We start from the raw sequence: 26,822 nt of genomic DNA on the forward strand, positions 1-26,822 counted from the left end.
ACTATACCTTTAGTTTTATTTCTTTTAAAAGGCATGGAAAATGTTATAACTCAAAAAATTCAAGTAACAGTGCAAGGATATCCATTATGTTAGTTTCTACATTTTTGATATCTAGAAACAAAGATTTCCAGATCCAGCATTTAATAGATGTTTCAAATTTATGTTCCATAGAATAAATTGGTAAAATGATCTGATAAATTTTCTATTTAGAATGTTTACTTTTGGCAATACAGTATTCTGACTGCATAGTGCATTGTCCTGAGCTTTTAGTAAACATTTTATTTATTTACTTATTTATTTATTTATTATTAAAAAAAAATTTTTTTTAACGTTTATTTATTTTTGAGACAGAGAGAGACAGAGCATGAACGGGGAGGGTCAGAGAGAGAGAGACACAGAATCTGAAACAGGCTCCAGGCTCTGAGCTGTCCACACAGAGCCCGACGCGGGGCTGGAACTCACGGACCGCGAGATCATGACCTGTCGAAGTCGGCCGCTCAACCGACTGAGCCACCCAGGCGCCCCTTTTAGTAAACATTTTAAGTGTCATTTGGTTTTCTTGTAATTCTTCATCTTTGCTCCAAAATATTTGACTTTGTAAAAATAATACCCTTTTTAAATTGTGGTAAAACAACACAACACATAAATTTACTATCTTAACCATTTTTAAGCATACAGTTCAGGGGTATTAAATACATTCATACAGTTATGCAACCATCACCCCCATCCATCTCCTAAGTTTGTTTTATTTTATAAAACTGAAACTCTATACCTATTAACTCCTCACTACCCCATTTCCCCAGCCCCTGGCTCTCACCCCTGTGCTTTCTGTCTCTATAAATTTGACTATTCTAGGTACCTCATATAAGTGGATTCATACAGTATTTGTGTTTTGTGACTGTCTTATTTAATTTTGTATTATGTCCTCAAAGTTCATCCCTGTTGTAACAGATGTCAGAATTTTCTCCCTTTTTAAGGCTGAATAATATTTTGTTATATGTACATACACATTTTGCTTATCCATTCATCTGTTCATGGACATATGGGTTGCTCATGTTTTAGCTGTGAATGATGCTGCTGTGGACATGGGCGCGCAAATATTTCTTGGAGACCCTACTTTCAATTCTTTTGGGTATACACCCAGAAGTGGAATTCCTGGATCAAATGGTAATTCTATTTTTATTATTTTGAGGTGCTTCCATACCATTTCCCCACTATTTTACATTCCCACAAATACTGCATTAGGGTCCCAATTTCTCCACATCCTCACCAACATTTGTTATTTTCTGTTATTTTATTCTAATTGGTGTGAGGTGGTATCTCGTGGTTTTGATTTGCATTTCTCTAGTGATTAGTGATGTGGAGTATCTTTTCATGTGTTTATTGGCTACTTGTATATCTCTTTGGAGAAATGTTTGTTCCTTTGCCCACTTTTTGGATCAGGGTTTTGTTTTGTTTTGGTTGTTTTAGGAGTTCTCTACATTTTGTAGATATTGATCCCTTGCCAGATATATGGTTTGTAAATATTTTCTACCATCCTGTGGGTTGCCTTTTTATTCTGTTAATAGTGTCTTTTGATGCACAAGAATTTTTACTTTTCATGAAGTCCAATTTGTCTGTTTTTTGTTTTGTTGCCTCTGCCTTTGGTGTCATATCCAAGAAATCATTGCCACATCCAATGCAAGACATTTGACTTTTAATTACAGTTGCCACTTCTCTTTCCCTCACTGTTCACCAGGGTGGAACAGATCTCATTTTTCTGTCTACTGAACTTATAAAACATGTATGTAATTACAGCTTGGGTGTACTTTCCATTTCCATTTTTCATTTTAACACCTCATCATTGTTACATTATCTTTATCTGATTTTATTAAAAACATTTTTGTTCTGAAGAATTTTCCCAGGTATTTTATTGCTGTAATTGGTATCATCTTCCTGAATCTCTTTTTAGCTGTTCTGTAGCATATTAAAGGGATGTATTTCTGTTCTGATTGCTGATTCATGGATTTGTTGGAATGCACAAGCAGATTGCATCTCTGTGAACAGTTAGTTATTTTAAATATGTCAGAATTGTCCCTAGAAGATTTCCTAAATAAAAGCTGATTCCAATCAATTTACTTAAATTCATTCTGAATTACCTCAGACTCTGTCTTTAACACATTCAATATTTATGCAATGCATCCTCATGAGTGTTTCAAATATATTGTTTGGGGATAGGATGAAGCATCCAAAAATAATTAACACAGTGGCAAAGATAACGAAATGACAAAACTGAAATAGAAGATGCAAATGTACAACCATTTTTAGCACGAAAAGCAACAATCGAGAGTAAATCTTTCTGGGCTGAAGAGCTGCATACAGCAGCAGGACCAATGCTTATGAGATGCAGCATTTTGTTAGATGGACAGGAGCCAGGATCATCACTGTGGTACATTATATGATCTGGGTACCGTTATGTTTCTATAATTGATTGGAATTGTCCACGGAGAATGTTCTTTGCTGCAATCCAAGGATTTCTTCAATGTTTCAGTTTCTCCAAAGGCCACTTGAAGGGTAATGTGTTTTTAGAGGAATGCATTTTTCTAAAGTATCAGAAAATAAGATTGAGGTTTTACTAAGATGTCCATATTATTCTGATGGCTCCTGCTACAAACAGCACTATTGGAAGCCAGTGGCATATTTTTTTCCTCTTATTTTTGGCTAGAATTAGGTTTCAGAAGTTGGATAAAATGGTGTAAAAATAGTTACTTCTGAAAGAAGAACCAAATATTTGCTTTTAAAGGGAAAGGGTTTAGGTTTTTACTGAATACACTCAAATTGATTTTTACGCTTTTACAAGCATGGGAGCAACACAACTCCCAGGGAGACTGGACAGAGTAGGTATTCCTTTGCAATGTTAGGAAAAGTACACAGATGCTATTAAGGGAGTTTTAAAACTTGCTTTAAAATGTCTTTCATTCTGGGTGCCACATACCTTGCACCCAAATACTTGGTGAAAGTGTGAGGAGCTCCCACACCGTTGTTCTCAAAACCTGTTCTATTTCCAGAATAGTCCCTGTTTCTGCTGACTTGGACATCGGAAATGGCCCTTGGGAAGACTATGAAAGGGTGATGTTTATCCTCAGAAACCAGAAGGGGTAGAAATGAGGCAGTCGGACCTCTCTTCCATTCGGTGGGGCCTCCATGTACCATTCACTACCCCACCAAAGCACGTCTCCAGAAACTATTTTCAGAAAAGGCCCACTGTAGGAATCCTCATTCCCATGTACGCTGAGCTACAGCTGAAATTGCTCATGCATTTGTATTTGTGGAGGTGGAAATACTGTAGCACGAAGGAATGAAACACAAGTGAATCCCTCTCTGAGCACAAAGATTTTATTGTTTTTGGTAGGGGTAATAGCAATGGTGGGGTGGGCTCTTAGCCATAAAATTTATCCTGAGGATGAGTTTGTTTACAATTTATCACCTTAGGCTTTCATTTACCTTTTATTTACTCTTGACAGCTGTTATCATTTTTTAAGCATTTTCATGTAAAAGATTTATTAAATGAAATTGACAAAACACTTGCTGTACCAGACACTGTGTATACAACAATGAATGAAGCTCACTGCCCTTATCACAATGGAGCCAAATACTATGAGAGAAAGTGCAGGCAGGTATCATCTCTGTTTTGTAGGTGACAAATGGAAACAGAAGAGTTGATGGAATACATTGTCCTAAATCTTCTAAAATATGCTTGGATCACCAAACACAACACAGGGGCAAGGTAGTATTACAGAAACATAATTAAAACAACAACAACAACAACAACAACAACAAACTCAAAACCAAAAACCAAAAACCCAAACCACTTCTCTTGATACTGTAAGCCTAGCTTTTCTTTCCACTCCATACCTATTCCTTCTAGACCCTTGGTAAAACTGTGCTGTAATGGGAAATAGAGCATATTTTCTGATAATAGCCAGCTGAAGTAACACATGTAAAGATGCACATTCCTGATAGACCACCTATTTGTTTTGGTATTGTAACTGACAAGCTTATTTAAAAGCTTAATTGAAGTCACTGGCTTTCTTCGTTAGAATGACTGTTAGACACCCTTTGTAGTATCAATTTCAGATTTTTGAAGAAGTATGCAATGATTTGTTTCCAGTGTGATCTGGAGTTTGGTGGAGAGACAACTATAATGTTGGAGTAGATAACGTTTGATTAATGAAGGTCTCTGACAGTAGCCTGCTTATTCATTATTTTATAATTGTGTTGTGAGAGTTTCCCCCCACCCCAATCCAAACTTCCTCTTCTGTACTTTACACCCATTTTATTTTTTTGCTGGTTCACCATGGTTAGTACTTTTTTTTTTTTAATAACCCTTGCCTCAATTTGACTAAAAAGCAGACACAAACCTAGACTTAGACATCCAAAAAAGATTTTTCCCTTTAGACCATTACTTTTAGAAAATATGCACCAATTCTGATGTGTTGCCATGAAGAACATTTTTGGAATCTCCCTTTTCTGATGGTCTTTGGTGTCGATTTACAAGCCATGAAAAAGGCAGTTTCATTTTTATGGCAGTCAGCATTACTCAGTGTTAGCCTTTTCATTTGCAGGAATTATGTGGTTATTTCAGAAGCTCCATTCCCTCCTGAAAAGTGGGCACTTTTGAGGCCATTTGGAAATATGGGCCTGATTGGCTATAGGGAGTTTGAGAACTGGCTCCAGATCAGTCCTCCACATCCTGCAAAGTGCAGTCTTCTGATTCCAAGGTGGAAACCTTGAGAATAAAATTCATCTTAGATCAGTCCTGCAACCCTCAAAACATTAAAAACTGCTTCCAATATGACTTGGAATCAAAGGGTGCAGTCATTCAAAGTAACTGTATTTGTTTTCAATGGATAGGCGTGGTATCTATGTAGTTTAAGAAGTCCAAATAAAAGATAACAAGTAAGTGAACAAGGGTTTGGAGATTCAAATAATTTTTAATGAGAGGGAGGTGTTGTGATTCTGCTCAACCAAAGGTGGATTACAGTCCATCATCTTTTCCAGGATGTCTCTGTAATGAACTGGTTGATATTAATTTACAGATACAGCGTTACTCATGAAACTTTAAAAATATTTTCTGAATTACAGGCCAAATGAAGAGTAACAAGAAAAATGTAAGCATCCATTCAGATGTGGCTGGCTGTGTGTGCTTGACCTTGGGTAAGACTGGAAGCAACCTCTGAATAGTACTCCAAGATCTCTCAAACTGACATGCAAAAGACTTGGGTAGAAGTTTCAAGCGAGGTAGAATCCTTGAAATCTCATTAAAGGCCTCAAATTGGAAGAATTTTATTTTCCAGGAGTAGTATGGAATCCTTATGATGGAAAGTGAAAGGGCTGAGGCTGAAATTATGGGAGTAACTTTCTAGACCCTGCAACCATTCTCCATCACTTAAAATCGACAACCTGGAATCAATAATCATTCTTAGAATTTTGAGGACCTTAAAATGATCTAAGTAGAACTCATTAAATCAAAAATTTTTATCTCCTTGTTTTGCTTAGATTTAGAATTTAGATTTCTGAAAGCAGAAAAAGAAAGCTAATATAAGAGCTCAGTACATATCTTAGAAGCCAAGTTCTTTTATACTTAGTAATAATCAAAAAATTTAAAACTTACTTCAGAGTTTTCTTTTTAAAAAATTAAGGTCATGAAATAATTTTTACCTACTCATTTTGGATTATTTCTGAAAGAGAGAAGGCTCAGAGTTATTATCAGTTCATATTCTTCAAGCATATGGAGTTCCTGTTTAGGGCTACTTTCACTGTGAATAGTCAGCCGTAGTGATGGAAGACAGACAGACACCTGGTAAGAGAAGACAATAAAACCTCAGGCTGAAAAGGCTTTATGATAATTTGAAGTTTTACAATAACTGTAGTACCCAAGATCCATGCTACATAACAATATTTCATTCTTCTTTTCCATAAATAATAAGTCATCATAATAAAACTACGTGGTCTCTCCATGTTATGACACAAGTTACACTGTACTTCTCACCTTGTATAAATAAATATCAGAAAGAGTATGGAAGTAAAGTCTTGAAGCAGAGGTAATGAAAAGAAGAGTGGGGGGAACAAATGGGAAGGAAGCAGGCGAGATAATCGAGTCAGCTTGTCTTGAAGTGGCACTCTAAATATTTTATTTCCACCAGTTATAGTATCCACATTTTCTAAGATCAGTATATTTTGCTTTCCTTATCATCATTGGGCTCTGCAATATAATTTTACATCATATATTATTAACATTTTTGACTATAAAAAATTCTTGAAACTCCATGTGATCAAAGTATAAAATTTGCTAACAACCCATATTATATGTCTCCATACAGATTTGTCTTATGTATTTTATGCTGCAGGGCTAGAAATCTGTTACAACAAATCCTAACACTGTCATGTCTCAGTGTAGTTTTCCTTAGAAAATAAGAAACCAACATTCTTGTAAACATTACACCGTGAGATGTAAGATTTGATGGATAATTCCTAAATATCATCTCAATATACACAAAAGGTTTTCCTACACGTGTGTTCATTTTACATATCAAGAAACTCATGAAGACAACATTTTGAAAGGCAACATTTATTAAAAGGCCACCGCAGCTGACTTTGTGTTGCTGGAGTCAATACTGCAGCCACCGTCAATTTCCTGGGTGTCTTGAGGTTAGAAGTTGATTCCACCAAGGCAAACATCAAGCAATTCGACTTTGTCTAGATGAACAGCCAGACTTCTTAACCAATTCTCTCAAATGGACTGTTCAGGTCAGGTTACTTCACTTTCATGTCAATCAAGGCATCAGAGACCTCCTCATTGACCTGGGCAGAAATACTCGCTGGTGTGACATTGAGATGAATGTCATACTGCTGGTCCAGGCCAAGGTAGCAGTCGCTCATGAGATACAGTGTATAGATATACCTAAGTATAAAAACAGAATGAAATGTAAAACAACAGTCATATTTAATTCTTTTAGAACTTGGGTGGTGAGACCCTGCTTACCTTCCAGGTAGTTCCGGAGTATAAAAAGAAATGGAAACAACGTGATGGTTTCGAACATATCCCACTCTTTTCAAAGCAATAAGTTCTCTCTTATCCACTTCTCCTAATATCAAAAACCATCCTTCATCTTTCAATTTGGGAAATCGGGGGGTAACTGCGTGGCTGTCTTGCTTTCCCTATAAACCAGAAAAAAAAAAAAGAGATAAGACATTAATAATGTTTAGACTTTCTATGCCCTTCGGTTGTGGTTAAAAGGCTAGGTTGTTTTCCTTGAAGGCCATAAATCTACGCAGTTCAGTGTTATCTTTCTGGGATGTTTTAAATTTTATTGTTTGGTGTTTTTGATATGCTATCACCTGCCACTTTTCAGGATTCTCAAAGCACATTATAGACGCTACTTTGTGGCTATAATCACCAGCATATTTGGCTCAGTTAGAATAGAAAGCCCTGAATCTTAATATCAAATTAGTAAATTCTCCCATCACTCTTATAAATGATATTAGTACCCTATTAGAAGATGGACAAATTGAGATACAATCATGTTAACCAAATCTTCCAAAGTCTTATTCACAAGAAACTGATACCTAGGGGAAAAAAGACAATCAAGACTAGACCTTGGACCTCAAGATAGTAAGCACTATATCATATAAATACCTTCCCTCAACCCAAGAATCAAACTCACGTAAAAAAGCATATATTCTAATATGGCAATATTAAAAAATCCTTTCTTTGAGTAATGGGAAATTGTAAGCCAAGTGATTTGTAAAATGCATCAATCACCACAATCCAAGATCAGATATCGCCATAATGGCAGCACTTGAAGTCTTTACTTTAGATCGATTTTACCAAATACAAGATTTTAGTGATTCTTTAAGACACTGGCGTTATGGCATAAAATGTACTGATAATGACATGCTTTCAATCAGACATCATTAAATATTCTAGAGGGAGATGTTGCACTTAAGACATTTTAAAAGAGAAGTCTGAGAGCAATGCATTTTTACAGCATTTAGAAACAAAACTGAGAGTTTTTCTAGCATGATTAAGGCATGATTAAATTTTTAAGTAGTAATACTAAGATAGAAAAATTATAGTTTTCCCCCATGATTTTATCTGTATGATTACTACCATATTTTTTTGTAAGTTGGGATACATTAGGTCTTCTAAAAATGCTCATATTAGAGCCTCTACACTGCCAGAGGCCAATCGGTTTGAACTTACACTGACTGATTTTTAGCATTAGAAATTAAGTGAGATGGGACCTGAAAGCACAGCACTAAAAAGATGTAACAACAGAAAGCTACTTGCCATTCTGTGTTTGTAAGAGAGTGGACCGTACTCACGAACAACCACTTCATTCCTGAGGGCTTATTTTAGATTTGGCACTGGGTGAAACAAAAGACAAATCCTTTCTTATTTCAATTATGGTACTAAAAACCAATCTGCCTACATGCTGTATGCTAATATTCTTAGAGGCCTCAATATTTAATATTTGTGTCATAGGTAACAGAAAAAAGCACAGTAATTGGAAATGAACACACTTTAAATTTTTGACCTGTATGAGCATTGACAACGCTCTCTCACAGGTATTATGGTGAAGGAAACAAGCAGATGTGGCATCTGAGGCGCAGAAAAGCTTAGTGTTTTACTCAAAGTCACAGAGCTAAGTGGTAAAACTTTGCTCCCATGCAGCCAAATGCGGTCCCTCCATATCAGAGTGCCCCAGGGCAGTGCTTCCCAAACCTTCAAGTCCTTAAAAATCATTCGGGGTGCTGGGTAAAGGTACAGATTTTGAGACCTCTCCCCCTGAGATTCTGATGCAGTCACTCTGATAAGTACGGCCAGGGAATCTGCACTCCAAAAGGCATTGCAGGGAATTCTGCCGGACTGAGTACATAGACCATATGAGAGCAGTACGTCACACAATGTATTATGTAAGGTGGATATTCTGGAGCTGAAAAATGGCACATGGGGAGAAATGATTGATTTCAGAAGACTGACTCTTGCCGCTTAAGGCCAGTTGAGAAAGCAGGATTCATGAATGACACGGACACATTAGTAATATAAAAGATATGTGTGGTGGCGCATGCCGGTGTCTGGTGTGAAGCATTTGAGAATGGAAACCAAACACTATACCTTGTGGAACCCAAAGTGGACTCTCTGCAAGCTGACTTGAAGCACATACTCTTGATCAGCATGCAATTTGATCCACCTGTTGTCATTTCGTTTGTCTGAAGTCAGAGTTGTGATAGAGAGTTCACCATGTCCTTCCACTGAGTCATCCCACCAGCCTTTAACACTTAGGCCAACATCTATCACCGGCAAGTGGGATAAGAAATTCCATGCCTGAATAAAAAAAGAGGAAAAGATAATAAAGGGATGGTTAATGTGAAATGCACTGATCAAGTAAGAAATAGTGTGCTTTGAAAAAAACCAACCTTTTTTTTTTTTTTTAAATGAAATTTATTGTCAAATTGGTTTCCATATGACACCCGGTGCTCATCCCAACAGGTGCCCTTAATGCTCACCACCCACTTTCCCCTCCCTCCCACCCCCCATCAACCCTCAGTTTATTCTCAGTTCTTAAGAGTCTCTTATGATTTGGCTCCCTCCCTAACTTTTTTTTCCCCTTCCCCTCCCCCATGGTCTTCTGTTTTGACATTAATTCTAGATTCAATGCAGTTGTGAGAATTAACACAGAGAGATCCTGTGCACCAATTTGCCAGTTTCCTCCAATGGTAGCATTTTTCAAAACTAAAGTACAATATTAATACAGGATATTGACATGATATAATCCACAGCTCTTGTTCAGATTTCCCAGTTTTTCTTGAACTCATTTGTATGTGTGTCAAACTAGTGTGCTTTTGCTCTTTGTAGTTTAAAGTCTTTATTATTATTATTTTTTAACGTTTATTTATTTATTTGAGAGAGAGAAAGAGAGAGAGAGAGAGAACAAGCAGGGGTGTGGGGTAGAGAGAGAGAATTCCAAGTAGGCACCCTGGTGTCAGTGCAGAGCCTGATGCGGGGCTCTATCTCATGAAACATGAGACCATGACCTGAGCCGAAATCAAGAGTTGGACACTTAACCAACTGAGCCACCCAGGTGCCCCTAAAGTCTTTTTAAAGGCAACTAAAAAAGTATTAATCATTCGCTATACTGTGACTCCTTCACTGTAAATCCCTCCTAGATATTGAGTGGCTATGGTCTATACTAAACAATAAGTCTAAAAATGTTTGTTTTTAAACTTGTTTGTTTTAGAGAAGCATCGGATCTAATATTTACATGACTTCTAAGGCAGAGAGCATTACTTGGGGATATAAAGGCAACATGGAAAAAAAAAAAAACGTTGTGATGCAATTGTTGATGTCACTCAGCATCATTCATTGACTATTGTACAAAAAATTTTTTGTCCATATTCCAAATTTATTCTGAAAGGAAAACACTCCTATGTGCCTGTATATCATAAAGAATCCTGTAAGTCTAGGGTCCTTCTGGAAATAACTATGTATTTTTGGCATTATATTGAGAATACCAATTAAAATGATGCATTTTATTTATTTAAAAAAAATTTTTTTTTTCAACGTTTTTAATTTATTTTTGGGACAGAGAGAGAGCATGAACGGGGGAGGGGCAGAGAGAGAGGGAGACACAGAATCGGAAACAGGCTCCAGGCTCCGAGCCATCAGCCCAGAGCCCGACGCGGGGCTCGAACTCACGGACCGTGAGATTGTGACCTGGCTGAAGTCGGACGCTCAACCGACTGCACCACCCAGGCGCCCCAAAATGATGCATTTTAAAGGGATAGAAAATATCTTACTGATTTCATTCTTGCTCTTTAAATGGAAAGATATTTTGAGAAATCAGTATGCATATATCAAGTGACATCCTTATTGAATGAATGAATGAATTCCTAAGTCTACAGAAAGGATGTAACAAAATAAACTTAATGTTATCATGTTACTTATTGTCATATTTTTCTAATATTTATAACTATGTGGCAATATCACTATCAGTCAAGAAACTTCTCAATATATTGGTTGTTTTAATCAGTTACAAATCAGTTACCTTTTAAGTTAGTTTTTAAGAGTACTTTAAATTTGGTTTTTCTTTTATTTCTTAAATATATACCATAGATTTCCTTATAGGCTTTGATTTTCTGTTTGCTAAGACTTTTAGTGCTACCGAGTACACCTAATTGAAATGAAGTAGCCCTCGTGAATCAAACTACCCCTTAGGAATTCAAAAAATGTAAATCCAATGCAAATTTTCAATCCAAATACAATCCTATAACTTGTCTTGTGAATCTGAAATGATGTCTGGAATAGATCTTGAAATAGTCAAGGTACAGAATGGTCTACACTGTGCTTCATTCAAGGTAACAGATGGCCCTATCCCCTCCTAGAGCCAACAGTCATTGAGTATAGAAGCTATACCACTTGATGTTCTAAGACTGGCCAGAGTGGAAAAGTGATCAAGGGGACACTTAATACACAATTTCTGTAAAGCATTTAACTTTGTGAGACAACACAAACAACAATTACTACAGGAAGCAAGACTTCATGTTTCTTTACTCGTACTATTAAATTAGTTACCAAGAGGTGTTTCCGGTTATTAGCAACTCATTGGGATTTTACTTTATAAAGCCCCCAAAAGTCAAATCTGGTTTTCATATATATGTAATCTTTCAGTAGCACTTAAATATTTTTTTTTCATCGTTGGTGTGTACACACATACTTGTTGGGTGTGTGTATGTATACACACACATATATACAAAAAAAACATAAGCTATTTTTAAAGAAATTGCTAAGACATTTCGATACCAGCCAAACATATTTATCTGAGGATTAATCTTCATCTATTGAATCAGGCAAGAGCATTGCCATGCATACAATTATTTAATTAGCAGCCAAATCCTCTGCCAGTCAGCAGCCGTTCCAGGCATACTGATGGGGTAGAAGATGCAAATCTCACAGTCGTACTGCTTTTTCTCATTACTACTGCAATTAGCACTTAAATTGATGCTTTAAACATACTAATTTCTGGAATAATTCAGGATTTGTATGTTACCTGGGATCGCCTCACTGCAGAGCCGACACCAGATTGCTCTGCAAATTGAAGCACTTTTGAGCCAAATAACCATCATCATATCAGACTGAGCCAATTTGCATTTGGTTTTAAAGATAACAGAATGGCAATTTATGCAAATAAATTAAGTAAGTTTACTTCTGAGTTCTCCCTGAACTAATTATAACAATGTTCTAATTTTTCATCACATCTAAAACTTGGCTTGAAATCAATGTATGTTAGGTTAGAAATCTGTTGTTGCTAACAGAAGCCTTGTTTTGATTTCAATATATTGTTTTTATTCATAATTTTGATGGTAATTTAGTTAGAAAGGTAGGCACTTATTATGAAAATTTAGGTTGTTTTTTGGTGCCAATTTTGAGTTCAACAGAAATTGAACAATCAGACTTCACTGCCTGTTATACTTTTTCTAAGTCTTGCTCAAAACTAAGTTCCACTGGAAAAAAAGAATGACATGGTTTAGAAGTTTCTTTATCTTAATACTTACATTTGCAAGTCAGTATGTTAATTATGTTATAAATCCTGAATGTTTGACATGTTTAGGCTAAAACTGCTTAAGACTTAAAAGTCTATATATGCCAAATACTTCTGGCATCATTCATTCATATTTTTGGCCATTCCAAAGACTAGGTTTAGAGAGATGATCTATGTTGTCTTTTACAACACACATTTAGCTCTCTAAGTTATGTGGTACACAAAAAAGGGGTTTCTTAGAGAAATACTTTAGAACCTAGGAACAATAAGCAATTAAAATAAAGGGGGAGGGCATAAAAAGGTAACTGAGGGAATTGCATGAAAATCTACTCAACTGAAATTTATACCCAAGTGGGTAATATAGCCTAGTGATGGACAAGCTACTGTAGTCCTTTCTAAACTGGTTTAATACATTAATCAGTATTAATACATTAATACATTAATACTTTAATACAGAATCAACTTTGAATAATGCCAATGCTACTAATTATTGTCACTGTAACTATTTTTAATATTATTGAGCTCTATTCTATATTAGAAACTACATAACTATATTTTGTTTTTAAAATTTTTATTTTTGTTTTAGAGAGAGAGTGTGCACATGTGCTTGTGCATGTGTGAGTGGGGGAGGGGCAGAGGGAGGAGGAGAGAGAATCTCAGGCAGGCTCCATGCTCAGTGTGGAGCCCAGTATGGGACTCGATCCCACAACCCTCTCAGATCGTGACCTGAGCTGAAATCAAGAGTTGGACATTCAACTGACTGAGTGATCCAGGCGCCCCATGGAACTACATAAAGCAATTTATATAATAACATCCTGCTTAATTTTCACAAAACTTCATGAGACAGGTATGATGTTTTCATGTTCATAATCGTGGCATATGGTAGACAGAATTTAAACCCAGATGAATTAGACTCCAAAACCAATGCTTTAGGTTAGAAAACTCTAGGTACAATTTCCCAGACAGAATAAGGAAGATTTGAAACACAGAAACAATGATCTTACCTGCTTCATTTTTACAGCTGTTAGCTCATTTTCCATCATCGAGCTGAATACATGGTCCTTCCCTCCACAGGCATGGAGCAATTCAGGAAGGCACTCGATGAAGCCATGGCACCCAGTACGTCCACCTTTTGTGCCTGTGCTCCATTTCCTGAAAAATAATATCAATACTAACTAATTCTTTCCTAGAATAAATGAGAATTCCTGACAATGATGGTTTACCTGATGACAACAGTTTTTTAAAATTAAGATTACTATACAACTTTTTAAAGGCTATTATCATTATGTTTCAAAATCAGCCAGCATTCTCTAAGATATCAATCCAAGGCAGTCTGGCTATTATGACATAAGATGTGTAAATCAAATGTGAACTCAGTAACTACTTAGGGTTTACAGGTAGGGGGTGAATTTCTATAGGAAGGCACTAATGTATACCAGTGCTTCCTGTGGATAAAGCACTGAATTGGAGCCCTGATATTTTTTTTAAAGGATGCGGGCAAATGTCTCTAATATAATCACTTGAATAAAGTTTTCATCTTAAGTTTTTGGGAACCTACAATGAAAAGTACATCTGGGAATCTTTGAGATTTATGGCACAGAAACACAGTCCACCTAAATCTTACTATCTTGTTTATACAACAAGAAGAAAAATATGATTAAAATTATATTAATAGAGCTTTTTCAGGATGACAGCAAAGAGCTGGATGAAATCTCCTAGACCCCAAGCAGCTTTCCATAACAGCCCTGCGTGCTGTGCCACAGTAGTACTCTTATGTACCTACTTTACTGTTGAAACCCAACTCCCGTAACGCTTAGTACTGTCTTGGAAGGGTTCCTGAAACTGAGCTGCAGACATGAGGTATCTGCTTTTCTCCTCATGCCACCTGCTGCTGGTATGGCTCACTCTCTGAATATGCCTTTTAGTTTCCAGGACATCCCATGCTGGGGACTCAAGCACCATGGAAATAATTGCCTTGGCACCCAGTACACTTGAGGCCAACTGAGGGACTTTCCCTGGAGACCCCCATGTGTGTGTGAGGTTCTGGTTGGCCTCTGTGTCTAGATGCCTCAAATGAGTGCACGCCATAGTCTAGCTGACAGGCAGCAAGTACATGATGGCAGCCTACAGCCAGACTGCTTTCTTCTGTTTTTCGGTCTACATGACTGTAAATCAACATTTTAGCTGCAAATTATTTCTCAACTGATGTGAAATGCTAGTGTGAAAGAAACACTTTTATTTAAATACTGCCAATCTTGCTTACAAGATGTACTGTTCTTTTTTTTTTTTTTTTTTTTTTTTTTGCTAGAATTTTTGCAGCTATGTACACAGGACCTACAGGTTAAATAGTTGGATGATAATATAAACTCCTAAATACAGGTTATATCTTGAGCTGCTATATACGACTACCCAGTTTTGGACATTTTGCGGATGTACGATTTACCTTTGACAATGGATTTCCAGATCCCTCAAATCTACTCTGCAATTAGAGAAATTGGTAATTCATTTTGGTTTCGATTACACAGCACTTTCATAACATCTTTTAAAATGAAGGCTGATATTGTAAAGGAATAAATGCAGTTAGAATGGAAATGTAGGTAATGCTGTAAATAGAAAACAATGTAATAGAAGGCTAAAATGAATTGTGATTCAGCTTGTGGTAGATGACCAAATCCCAACTGAGAACCTTATATCACTAGCTCATGTCTCCCTCTGGGAGACAGGCATTTTCACTGTAAAGAACCAGTATCTTCGGCATAACATAAAATTTAAGCGATCACACATGTAAAGAAAATATTATTTTTGAAATAAAAAAAACCCAGTCACATTGAAAATGAAAACAATTACCTGAAAATGTGAAGATGGTGGTGTTCTATGTTCGGTACTGAAAGGAGAGAAGAGTCTTTTAACCACCGACCCTGGATCACCATCTGAACCAGATTGGTGATATTCAGGGCAGTCACCAGCCAGCCCTGGTTTGCAGCCACATCCAACATTGCCTGAACAGGGGGAAAAATGCACATATTACAAGAATACCATGGCCCCTGCCCTCTCCATTGGGGATCTAATGTTAACCTTAACAAAAGGCAAGCGAACATAAAAAGAGCATGATACCTCTAAATTACTATTAACCAAAATAGAAACCAGAAAGTAAACCACAGTTGGATTGGTAGGAACAACCCCCAAACTCTCATAGCACTTGTACACCACTTCCTGTAAAGTGCCAAATATTTAGCTGTTTGTAGGGTAGCACATAGAGCCAGGAAATACTGGTACCCAGCAATAAAACAGAGACAAACTCAATCTACTTTAAGAACAAATACCTATATAATTCACTGTATCAAGAGCACTGGAAGCTGGATTTAAAGAGTGAATCTCTGGAAGTCTTTTCCAAAGTTAGTATCAGTAATAGTAAGGCAATAGTTTTTTTGCCAGAAATTTATTTTCTCCAAAAAGTGGACTAAAGACAGAGCCTCGGTTTTCAATGAAAATAATATACTACACACTTACAAATAGGGCTACTGCCAGTGGTACAAGTGGAAGGATGAGAAACTATTCATATTAGCCTATACATTTAATCTACTGTTTTATGGACAAACAAACGGCTGCATTTGCTTAAGGCAAAACTAAACAGTGAAATCTTATTTAAACAAAGGAGAAGCTTACACAGGCAAAGCTATTTCAATTAAATTAGATTCTGGAGAATGCTGACTTAAAGACACATAAGTTAATATCATGATCTGAGGCAGCTACTTTATACAGTTTTAGGAGCGTACTCTCTTGTTTTTGGGAAATGAAGACATAAAGCTAAGAGAAATGAGATGTAGTAAATGCTTAAAATGATAGTTTCATGGTAAAGAGCTCACCAACAATAAAATATTTATGAAAATGTTGTAAAAACCTATTTTTGGAGATAATTTTTTAAGGTTTATTTATTTTGAGAGAGAGAGAGAGAGAGAGAGAGAGAGAGAGAGAGAGAGAGAGAGAGAGAGAGAGAGAGAGAGAATATATATCCCAAGCAGGCTCTGTGCAGAGCCTGACGCGTGGCTTGATCTAATGAATAGTGAGATCATGATCTGAGTAGAAATCAAGAGTTGGATGCCTAACTGACTGAGCCACTCAGGCACTCCTGGAAATAATTTTTAAGGCATATTATGCTACTAAAACTAATTTGCCATATTACTTAATACTACCGAGGCAGACACATTTTTCTTCTAAGTTTTGAATTTCCTATTCTGTGTTTTCTAGTTTAAGAAAGAGTACAATAGTTTAAAAAACATCTGGCTAAACCAGTCTGCTGTCTTTTTAAACACATTACAAGGAAATGGGTCAACATTTCTGGATATCAGGGTTACTATGATGAAATGGTCAAACGGGGTTTTAGCACCCATGAGTCCTCTATATATGAAAAACCCTCATACTAATGTAATACATACATTTTTATGTATGTATATGTGTATATCAATGTGTATACTTGTATGAATGTACATGTTTATCAATCTAGGGAAAATTGGCTTCCATTCTTCCTGTTTCTCTGCACAGTTGATTAAAATACTCTGTTTTTCTTTGAAGCGTATGAGACAAAAAGATCATGAGGAACACTGTACTCAGACCAAAGGGAGGGGGGAACCCAGCATTAGTTCACAAGTCACAACTCTTGAGTTATGTAAGGGAATAGAAAAGAAAAAAGAAACGAATAATTATACCTAATGCAGATCATGATGGTGTTAGAAGTTGTAATGTGGGTAACTATGGCGATTTTACATTATAACTTGACTGGAAATAAATTCCAGACCAAAAGCTCACATACATGAAGAGCTCGATGGATGGACCATATGTTTTTAACTTTGAAGTTTTCATGATGAAGTTGAAAGATTTCATAAAATTTATTAGCATTCCCCACAATTTTTCATTGTATGATCCAGATGTGAAAATGTAAAAAATCATGCAAAGTGATTGCTTACATGAAGTAAATGAAAAGCCATGTCATGAATTGAAAACTATTATTTCTCTTGTTTTAATTTAGAGAAAAGGCAGGTAGGGAGATCAAGAATCTGGGATAAAAAAAGGTTTTGCAACCACCCAAATGTGCTGAGCCAAGTGTTGCTCTCTGCTCAATCACTCTCGAGTTGGGCCTGTTTTCTCTGCACCCCTCACCCCCCACCTCTACCACTGCCTTAGTGTAGGCCTTCATCACCTCTTACCTGGAATATTAATAACTACCCCTTTATTCTCATCTCATATAATTTTTCTTCAATCCATGTTTTATATGGTTACCAAAGTAAATTATCACAGAGATGACACTGATTGTGTCATTTGTCTGCTTACATTTCTTTGATGGCTTCTCATGGTATAGAGGACAATGCTAGCTAGCACTTCTCTGCATGATAGTTCTGGTCTGTGATCTAGCCCATCCTGGCTTATCATTCTGGCCCCTTTCTGTACTCCTAAAATAGCAATACTAAACTACTGCTATTTTCCCACTTTTGTCCTTGCTCTTAATGTTCTCTTTCTGCAAATCCTGCTCTACCTGTTTACTCGGGAAATTCTGATTCATCCTTCAAGTTTAGCTCAAATGCTACTTCTTTTTTTAATGTTTATTTATTTATTTTTTTTTGAGAGAGAGAGGGAGGGAGGGAGGGAGGGAGGGAGAGAGAGAGAGAGAGAGAGAGAGAAAGCACAAGAGAGGGAGGCACAGACAGAGAGGGAGACACAGAATCTGAAGCAGGCTCCAGGCTCCAAGCTGTGAGCACAGAGCCCGCCGACGACGCAGGGCTCAAATGCACAAACTGTGAGGTCATGACCTGAGCCAAAGTCGGACGCTTAACCGACTGAGCCTCCCAGGTGCCCCTCAAATGCTACTTCTTACTGTGAAGTCTCCCTGATTCTTCCAGATGGATTGTAGGTATTTCTTTTTCTATGCATCTGCTGCTCTGGACACATGCCACCATTACCCTATTGTGATTCTTTGTTTACATATCTGCCCTTTAAACTATAGATTTCTTGGCAGCAAGAATTTAGAAATATTCTGTTAACTCTAGCCCAGTGCACTCAAAGAGTATTTTGTGTGTGTGTGTGTGTGTGTGTGTGTGGAAGAATATTGGTAAAAAACCCAATTACAACGATTATAACAACTTCTGCCTAAATTATTGCAAACTTGCTGAAGGCAGTTCAGTGTAGGAAAAATATTACAAGCTTCGGTGTCAGATAGACATAGATCTGAATCCTAATTTTGTTCCAATTTCAAGGTGTTATTACATGTCCTTATAGGGGAACTATATAGGTACAATGAGGTAATGTACTAAGTAAGGTATCTAATATACTGCCTGGAACACAGATCTCAACAAACGGGCCTATTTCTAAAGTTTTTCCATGATAAAATGATAAGAACACTCTAAAATAGTCCATTTTTTCTAACAAGGATTTCCTTTGGGCCTTTTGGCGTGAATTTCTGCATCGAGAAGTATAGGGCCTTGAGGCCCAGAGCATGCAAGGTCAGGAGCAGATGCATGGAATGGGCAAAACAGTTCATCAGGGGAGGTGCCAATTATGAGATAGTCAGGGAACAAGGCTAATGACAGTCCCTGAGGCTCCGGCCAAACTGGTGGATGTGGGCTTGGTTCTCAGTTTGAGTGGGCAAGCCCTGGTTACTGTTCAGAGGTATACCCCTAAAGAAGCTAAGGCCAGGGGATGGTCCAGGTAAATGGACTTGAGGGTCCTAGTAACTTGTAGTGATGTATCTCCGCATGACTGAGCCTACGATGGATTCCCTGTGTCTCATGGTCCTTTGTAGCAGTCCTCCTGACAGATAAAACCTAGTAGGTATGCTCCTTCCCAGAGTGGGACTGAATTTGGTAACAGCTGGAAATCACGGCTCAGTTCCCCAACTCATCTCAAAGTCCCTTACAAGATCTAATACCAAACAACAAAGGTGGTTTTAGTACATTGAGGAGATATAACTCTGTGCATATTTTTTACCAGCTTAACATTAATATTAGGCAAATACTTAATCCCCCTTTATCTCTCATCCACTTTCTATTTGGCATGCTACCTACTACAGGGCAAAACTAGGATAATTCTAAGTGTAGGGGAAAATGGATGGGGGCTGACTCTGTGTATGAGACTTTCTCCTACTAAGTTGGAATGAATTTCAATTGATTGTTGATTGAGAACTCTTTGTCATTTCCAGCTGTGACAAAATGGAAATATAATTTCTAGCACTGTATTCATTTATAAAATTATACTACTATTAAAATCTTGTCATAATTAATAGAAACAGTGGAGCTGTCATTTATTCATAGGAGACCAGGGGTTTTAACTGAGGTGCCACTATGGAGCCAGGTGAAAAGTCCAGGTAAAAACTAAAGAACTTCTGCAGTATGTGGCTTTATGCCAAGGTAAACCACCACCACCACAAACTACAAAAGTCAACCCCACCCCTCACTCCCATAAACAATGACAAGTTTAGAAAATGGACACTCTCTGGAAGGAAATTTTTTAGACTCTTGGAGTCCTGGAGCCAAAGGCATGCTTTATGACTTGAATACAACTCATGTCCTGAACATTTATTTTGAATCAATTTCAAGAATTCCCTAAGCATATATCAGACTTGGTCTTAGCATTTAAATTCAACCACATTTTCACAGTGGTGTTACTACTTCTGCAAAGGACAGATTTGTCCAAATCTAGAGATATTTTTCATACCTTCTGCTATCATAGATTATATTTAACAATGCAAGCTTGACAACATATCTCTCCATATATTATATCAAATAAAATTTCATTCAATCATTAAAAGTCCTAAACAGTGAATTATATTATTCAAGTCAACCTGCATAGACTGTATGCGTATATGGTGTCGGGAAAATACTTGCATAACAGTGCAGAGACTATAAAACACTTTCGTAAATAGCTCACCTTTGATTGTTAATGATACCAAGTGTGAGGCAGGGATTAGTAATCATTCTCCTTTCACAGAGAAACTGAAGCTCGTGAGTTCAGTGACTATGCAATCACACCACTCAAAAGTGAAATTAAGACTTGATCTTGGTTTGCCAATCAATTACCTGGGTGCATTACACTATATTTTATTACCTTTGAATGATTTACATTTACCTTGGCTTTTTTTTTTTTAAATTTTATTTTAAGTAGGCTTCACACCCAGCCTGAGACTTGAACTCATGACCCTGAGATTAAGAGTCTCATGCTCTACCGACTGTGCCAGCCAGGTGCCCCTACCCTGTATTATTTCAAGAAGAATTTAAAGTGGTTTACATGTGTCCTTTCCCCCCCTACATAATGGAAAAATAGAAACTCCAGACAAATTAGGAGTTTGATCAATTATTGTCTCTGAACGAATTTTATCAACACAATTTTTGAAAAAGTAATTTTCGAATACATTTGAATCCATAATTTGGTTATAAGTACATCTTAATATTTGACATGCACGTATTATGTATCATTTGGAATCCAACTGAATTCTGGATTTAAATGGTTCAAGGGTAACATAGGAGCTTTGAGTACTGTGACTGAATTAAGTCAACTTCATTGCAAGAAAATAGAAACACTGAACACTAAAGAAAAGCTATCATTCAATATACATCAAATGGTATTAACAGGTGGATAATAAGATGCAGCTCTAAGGTCCATTATTTAACATTTTCTAAATTTAGTTTGAAAAGTCTGTGAATTAGTCCTCACTGTCATCAAGAGTCTGTGGCTGTAGAGAGTACATATGGAGAGGACAGATGATGCCCCAGCTCTTCTACCCACAGCCCCCTTAGCATTCTGACTCGTACCCTCTCTTCTTCCTCCCTTTATCCTTTGCTCTCTTTAAGGAACTTTTTCTCTTTTCCTCACATCTCCTGCTAGTCACCCTTGGGTATCTAGTTGCAGTGTACAGATTGCAACAACCACGTGAAAATAACATCATGACAAAGGCTGAAATGGTTAGATAATGTTGCTATTTCTGTTCAAATTAGAGGACATAAAGATAATATATTGACAGAACTTAAGAGAAAGGTTTAGTCTAGAATGGGAGAAAAAGATTTTCATTAATTTACAGAAGTTACTATTTATGGAATGTCATGTGAATGCAAAATACTATGGAAAGATCATAAAAAATAAGTAAATAAAAGTCTGTGAAACTCACAGCCAAGAGGACAAGAGGAACCTAAGGAGATATGACAACTAAATGTAATGTGGTACCTTTAATGGGGCCCTAGCAAAGAAAAAGGACATTACGTACACTAAAGAATTCTAAGTATGACTTTAGTTAATAATAATGTATCAATATGGGTTCATTAATTGTGACAAATGTACCTTATTAATGTCAGATGTTACTAACAGAGGAAAACTGGGTGTGGGATATATAGGAACTCTCTGTACTCTCTTTGCAACTTTTCAATAAATCTAACACTGTTCTAAAATATAAAGTATTAAAAAAAAAAAAGACTATGGAAATTCATCCTAAGCAGCTTGTTAGAACATTAGTTGTTACACATCTGCTAGAAAATGCACTATTTAGTTCAAGAGCTCCCAGAAGTTTTACAATGATGGGAAAAACTGAAAGAAAAAAAAAAAAAGCTTTTCTTGACAGAAAGGCATACTCTTTTAAAGGTTGAGGTCAGCTGCAAGTAATGATACAATATTTTGTCAATAATTAAAATGCTATAAGTACATTTATAAGAATCCTTTTCAATAGCAACAGTTGTTCACTGGAACTTTCTCCTGAACTTTTCCCCCCAGAAGGTTAGCATTCAGGAAGCTCAGCTGCTGTCTAACAAACTTAATTAATCAAAAAGTCATTTCCGAGCTGTAACTATGAGTAAAAGCGCTTCAAGTGTGCTAGCAAGCCTACAAGTTAATCAAAATGCTAATGCAGTACAAATTAAAGTTGTGATTAACATTTCACAGTAGCTGCTTAAGTGAGTTGATCACACAAATGGGTTAAGCATTACTCATTTCCTATAGCCCCAACCGGGAAAAGGATTGTTATGTGGGTATGAGGACAGGAGCTGGGGGTAGAAGGATCCTTCATAATAGCATCACACCATCAATAAACCGTCACCAAATTGTCATACAAAAGCTTACAGGTAGAGTCACCCAGGGGGAAATAGCCTTCCAAATTATATTATAGTGCTTGAAGGGAGATTGCCTGTAAATCCACAAGAATAAGTAAAGGTGTTTAACACCTCAAAATCCACACATTTGTGTTAGTTTTGGAAATGCTACCTGCATTTAGCTCTGTGTTGCTTCTGGGGAAGGAAATGGTACCTTGTTTAAATGTTGTTTCCTGTGTTCTACTGAGGAATTAAAATGTAGCTCTCATACATGAAGAAATAACCACTAACTGGATGATGATTCTATTTTTTTTACTACATTTTTATTTTAATTCCAGTATAGTTAACATACAAGGTTTATATTAGTTTCAGATGTGAAACAGAGTGAGTCGACTGGATGATGATTTTGCACCATAGTATGGATCTTTGCATTTGGAAGATTAATCCTTCAGGATTAAATTCATTTAGCATTATTTGCTTTTAAATACTCATCCATTAAGAAAATTTCATCAGGCTTCCATGGCAAGATATGAGCTCCTGGCAGTCTTGCCAGGAAAGCAGCCTGAATTAGACTTCCCTGTTTCCATGAATTTGATAAGGTCACACTAATGTTTACAATAAACAGACTACATTTGTTGGTAGACAATTCAGATTTGGCAGATAATCTCAAAAACATTGTGAGAATCCACACATAATAAATTTCCCTTTTCAATCCTCTCCTAATAAATAACTTGAAAGGAAAAAGAGAAATATTCATTCATTCCATTCATCATAATATATTGAAATACACTACATGCCAAGAACTATATCCAAGTTACCTTAACAGTCAGTGATATTATAAATAGTTATTGATAAGGTTCCAGCCTACCTTGGATGATGCAAAATTCTCCAAATGTACGCTCATAGTATTAATATTCCTTAAAATATCCATAAAACAGATATATTTAAAACTCAGTAGTGTAATTTTCATTTTAGGATCCTTTAAAAATTTGAGTTGCAGCAATTAACTATTTAATTATTTACTTTTTTTTTTTTTTAACTCTTCAGATTATAGATCTCTAAATATGTATAATCCAATTTTGGAAGTCTAAAAATTATTTATTTATAATCCACCCATCTTTTTCTTAAAATGATTTGAAGAAGCTTTCTGAAGTCTATTGTGCTGTACTACCCACTTAAAGATAATCTTTTCATTTCGTCTAATTGTAAGCATTTAAAAGTGTGAAAGGATTCTAAGAATATACAGAAGGTTTTATCTATCAGTTACTATATCAAAACATTTCTTACAAGTATTGGATTAGCGATTTGACCAAGTACTTCTTTTGTTAAGCTTAGCAATACCTGGCCTATTTCAACTGCTAACTGTATTTGACTCTACAATTCTAAAACTTGTTCTCTTAATTGACACTGACATTCTTCAATACATTGACAACCCACTAAGCATGTGCTTAGTGCACCCATAGGTAAATACTCCTCAAAGGTTACGTTAGTCTTGCTTCATGGCAGTTCTATCTCCTGGCGTCATACAATATTTTCATGCTTTTTAATCTACACAAATGGAAATCATTTGTTAATGGAAATATAGAGCCAGCTATAGTCATAGTATTTCTCAGTTAAAAAATTAAATCACTCATATGTGGAATTTAAGAAACAAAACAGATGAACATAGAGGAAGGGAAGGAAAAATAAGATAAAAACAGGGAGGCAAATCATAAGAGACTCTTAAATACAGAGAACAAGCTGAGGGCTGTTGGAGGAGAGGTGGGTGGGGAGATGGGCTAAATGGGTAATGGGCATTAAGGGGGGCACTTGTTGGGATGAGCACCAAGTGTTGTATGTAAGGGATAAATCACTGGTTCTACCCTGAAACCAATACTATACTGTATGTTAACTAACTTGAATTTAAATAGATAATGTACTCTAAAAAAAATAAAGTCAATGAAAAATATTCATATCATTGTATCATCTTTTGTTTCCCTTATCCTATTCTTTCCTGTTTTCAGACTTGAATATGTACATACATACATATCTTAAACTTATCAATTAAAATCTTTTAAAAAAATAGATTGAAAATTCAATGTGTTTTCAGAATAGCTGTGGGTTATAAAGAATATAAAGTTGATATGAGATGTAATATACTTTAAGTTTATTGGAAATGGTTTATAGAGAGATAAAGATGTCAAATTATTGTTTGAAGTTTGGGTTAAAGAACAATTTCACCAATAAACTTTCAGGGATTTGTTTTTGCAAACTGAAGAAGGTTTTCTGAAAGGAGAAAAGTATATACGTCTATTCAATTCATAGATTTCCTCCCCTTTATTTATGGCTAGCACCATTCATGACAATTGATAAAGCCTATTAAAGCATGTTAGATGGTAACTAGACTACAGTGGTGATCATTTTGCAATGTATACACATGTCAAATAACTGTGCTGTACACCTGAAACTAACATAATATTGCATGTCAGTTATCCCACAATTAAGGAAAAAATTCTCCCTGCTTTGATACTAATAAGACCCAAAAGAACAAAAAGCATGTTAACATTAATTTGTGTGGCAGATGAGCTACATATTACTTTCTGTGTGCAAGAGAAGAAAGGCTGGAAACAGTAGTTCAAAAAAACCTGGGCATTAAGGAAAATAATGTGAAATCACAGCTCTTTTATTAAAATTAGATGCAGGGGCACTGGGGTGACTCAGCTGGTTAAGTGTCGAACCCTTGATTTAGGCTCAGGTCATGATCTCACGGTTCGTGAGATCGAGTCCCGCATAGGGCTCTGTGCTGACGGCATGGAGCCTGCTTGGGATTCACTCTCTGCCTCTATCTCTACCTCTCTCTCTCTCAAAATAAATAAATAAGCAAATATTTAAAAAAGGTCAGATGCAAGAATTTACACCTTACCTGCCAGAGCATACCTTTTAGGTACTGAATCCCTAGATTATTGCCAAAGCAGGCCCTCTTGTTTACCTTTGCCTACCTCCATGAGGGCAACAAAACATGAATTCGATCTATATAAACATGTGCCTTGCTTGGTATGCAGAATACAGAACTTTCCACTCTTCCTCGATAGTAAAGGGGAGATGTCTGCTATTTTGGGGGAATTGGTAGTTCTGTATCTTGAGGCAAGGAATCTCTGAGATTGCTTATTGCTACTAGAAGTTTGAAGCTTTTCAAAAAGAATCAGTGTGATGGACAAAGTCTGCCTTTAGGGGAGCTCCATTAGTTGTTAGTTGTGATGAACCAGTGTAAGAAGCCAAGAACCTAACCTAAGCAGCACTGAAGAATGCAAGAGAAACATAAGATATGTGTATATGTGTTTTAATAGTACACTTATGTATAGCTTGTTCTAGTATGCATAAAACATGTATATTTAAAATATATGCATACTAATATATGTAGTTTTTGTCCATATGTATACATATGTAGATGTAATACATTGTATTTTATATATATATATACACACATATATACATATATATGTGTATATATACATATATATATATACACACACACACACATACATATATATACATACATATATATGTGTTTATTTATTTATTTTACTGGGTTATTTTGTAATTATGATGGCATTTCTCCTTCCCTTGATGGTTATATCAGCAATCTGTCTTTCCTCCATTGTTTCCAATTTTTGTGGTTTTCAGAGAGAATGTGGGGAAGTAAATGGTTAATTCACTGGTCTATCTAGAATGATATAAAAAACTTGAGAAAGAGCATAAGCAGTTGATATAAAAAAGGCAAACAGCATATCTACTGGAAACTGTGGAGTGATGTAATATAATACAGCAATTACAAATATCAACCATATTAACAACTTGCTCTTAGAACTGGTTAAAGGAACTATAGACCACTGAAAGGGAACTAAGTAAATAAAAGAAGGTGATTTTAGTATAAAGGGAACAATTAATTAAAAATATTATTCATGATCTAGTGGAAATTCTTAGTTTAAAAACAGTAGAAATTGCTGTGAAATTCTCATATTTTAAAAGAAATTCTGACTAGATCATGAGTACAATTTTACATCCATCCTTACAGGACAAAGGGAAATGGTGAGATATACCTTTATTGCAAATAACCAAACTATGCTAAAAACTTTTTTTTTTGATGTGATTTTGAGAAAATTACTTAGTTTTCATGTGTAAAATGAGGATAACTGTA

At 36.2% G+C, this 26,822-nt stretch overlaps 1 protein-coding gene across 3 annotated transcripts in view; it reads right to left on the bottom strand.

Annotated features, from left to right (window-relative positions):
• Window positions 1–3,359: 3,359 nt before the first annotated feature.
• Window positions 3,360–26,822, bottom strand: part of ASCC3 (activating signal cointegrator 1 complex subunit 3) — a 359,136-nt gene continuing 335,673 nt past the window's right edge. For 2 of the 3 annotated variants that reach the window (XM_058734818.1, XM_058734817.1), the window contains exons 38-43: window positions 15,432–15,583; window positions 15,028–15,063; window positions 13,589–13,736; window positions 9,161–9,370; window positions 7,025–7,200; window positions 3,360–6,943 (exon numbers count right to left, since the gene is read on the bottom strand). In XM_058734818.1, coding sequence (XP_058590801.1) covers window positions 6,796–6,943; window positions 7,025–7,200; window positions 9,161–9,370; window positions 13,589–13,736; window positions 15,028–15,063; window positions 15,432–15,583 — 870 coding nt within the window. In that variant the 3' untranslated portion in view covers window positions 3,360–6,795. The remainder of the gene's footprint in view (window positions 6,944–7,024; window positions 7,201–9,160; window positions 9,371–13,588; window positions 13,737–15,027; window positions 15,064–15,431; window positions 15,584–26,822) is intronic. The other variant, XM_058734819.1, reaches the window with a different exon arrangement.

Source organism: Neofelis nebulosa, chromosome 6, assembly GCF_028018385.1.
Source record: "Neofelis nebulosa isolate mNeoNeb1 chromosome 6, mNeoNeb1.pri, whole genome shotgun sequence".
NCBI lineage: Eukaryota > Metazoa > Chordata > Mammalia > Carnivora > Felidae > Neofelis > Neofelis nebulosa.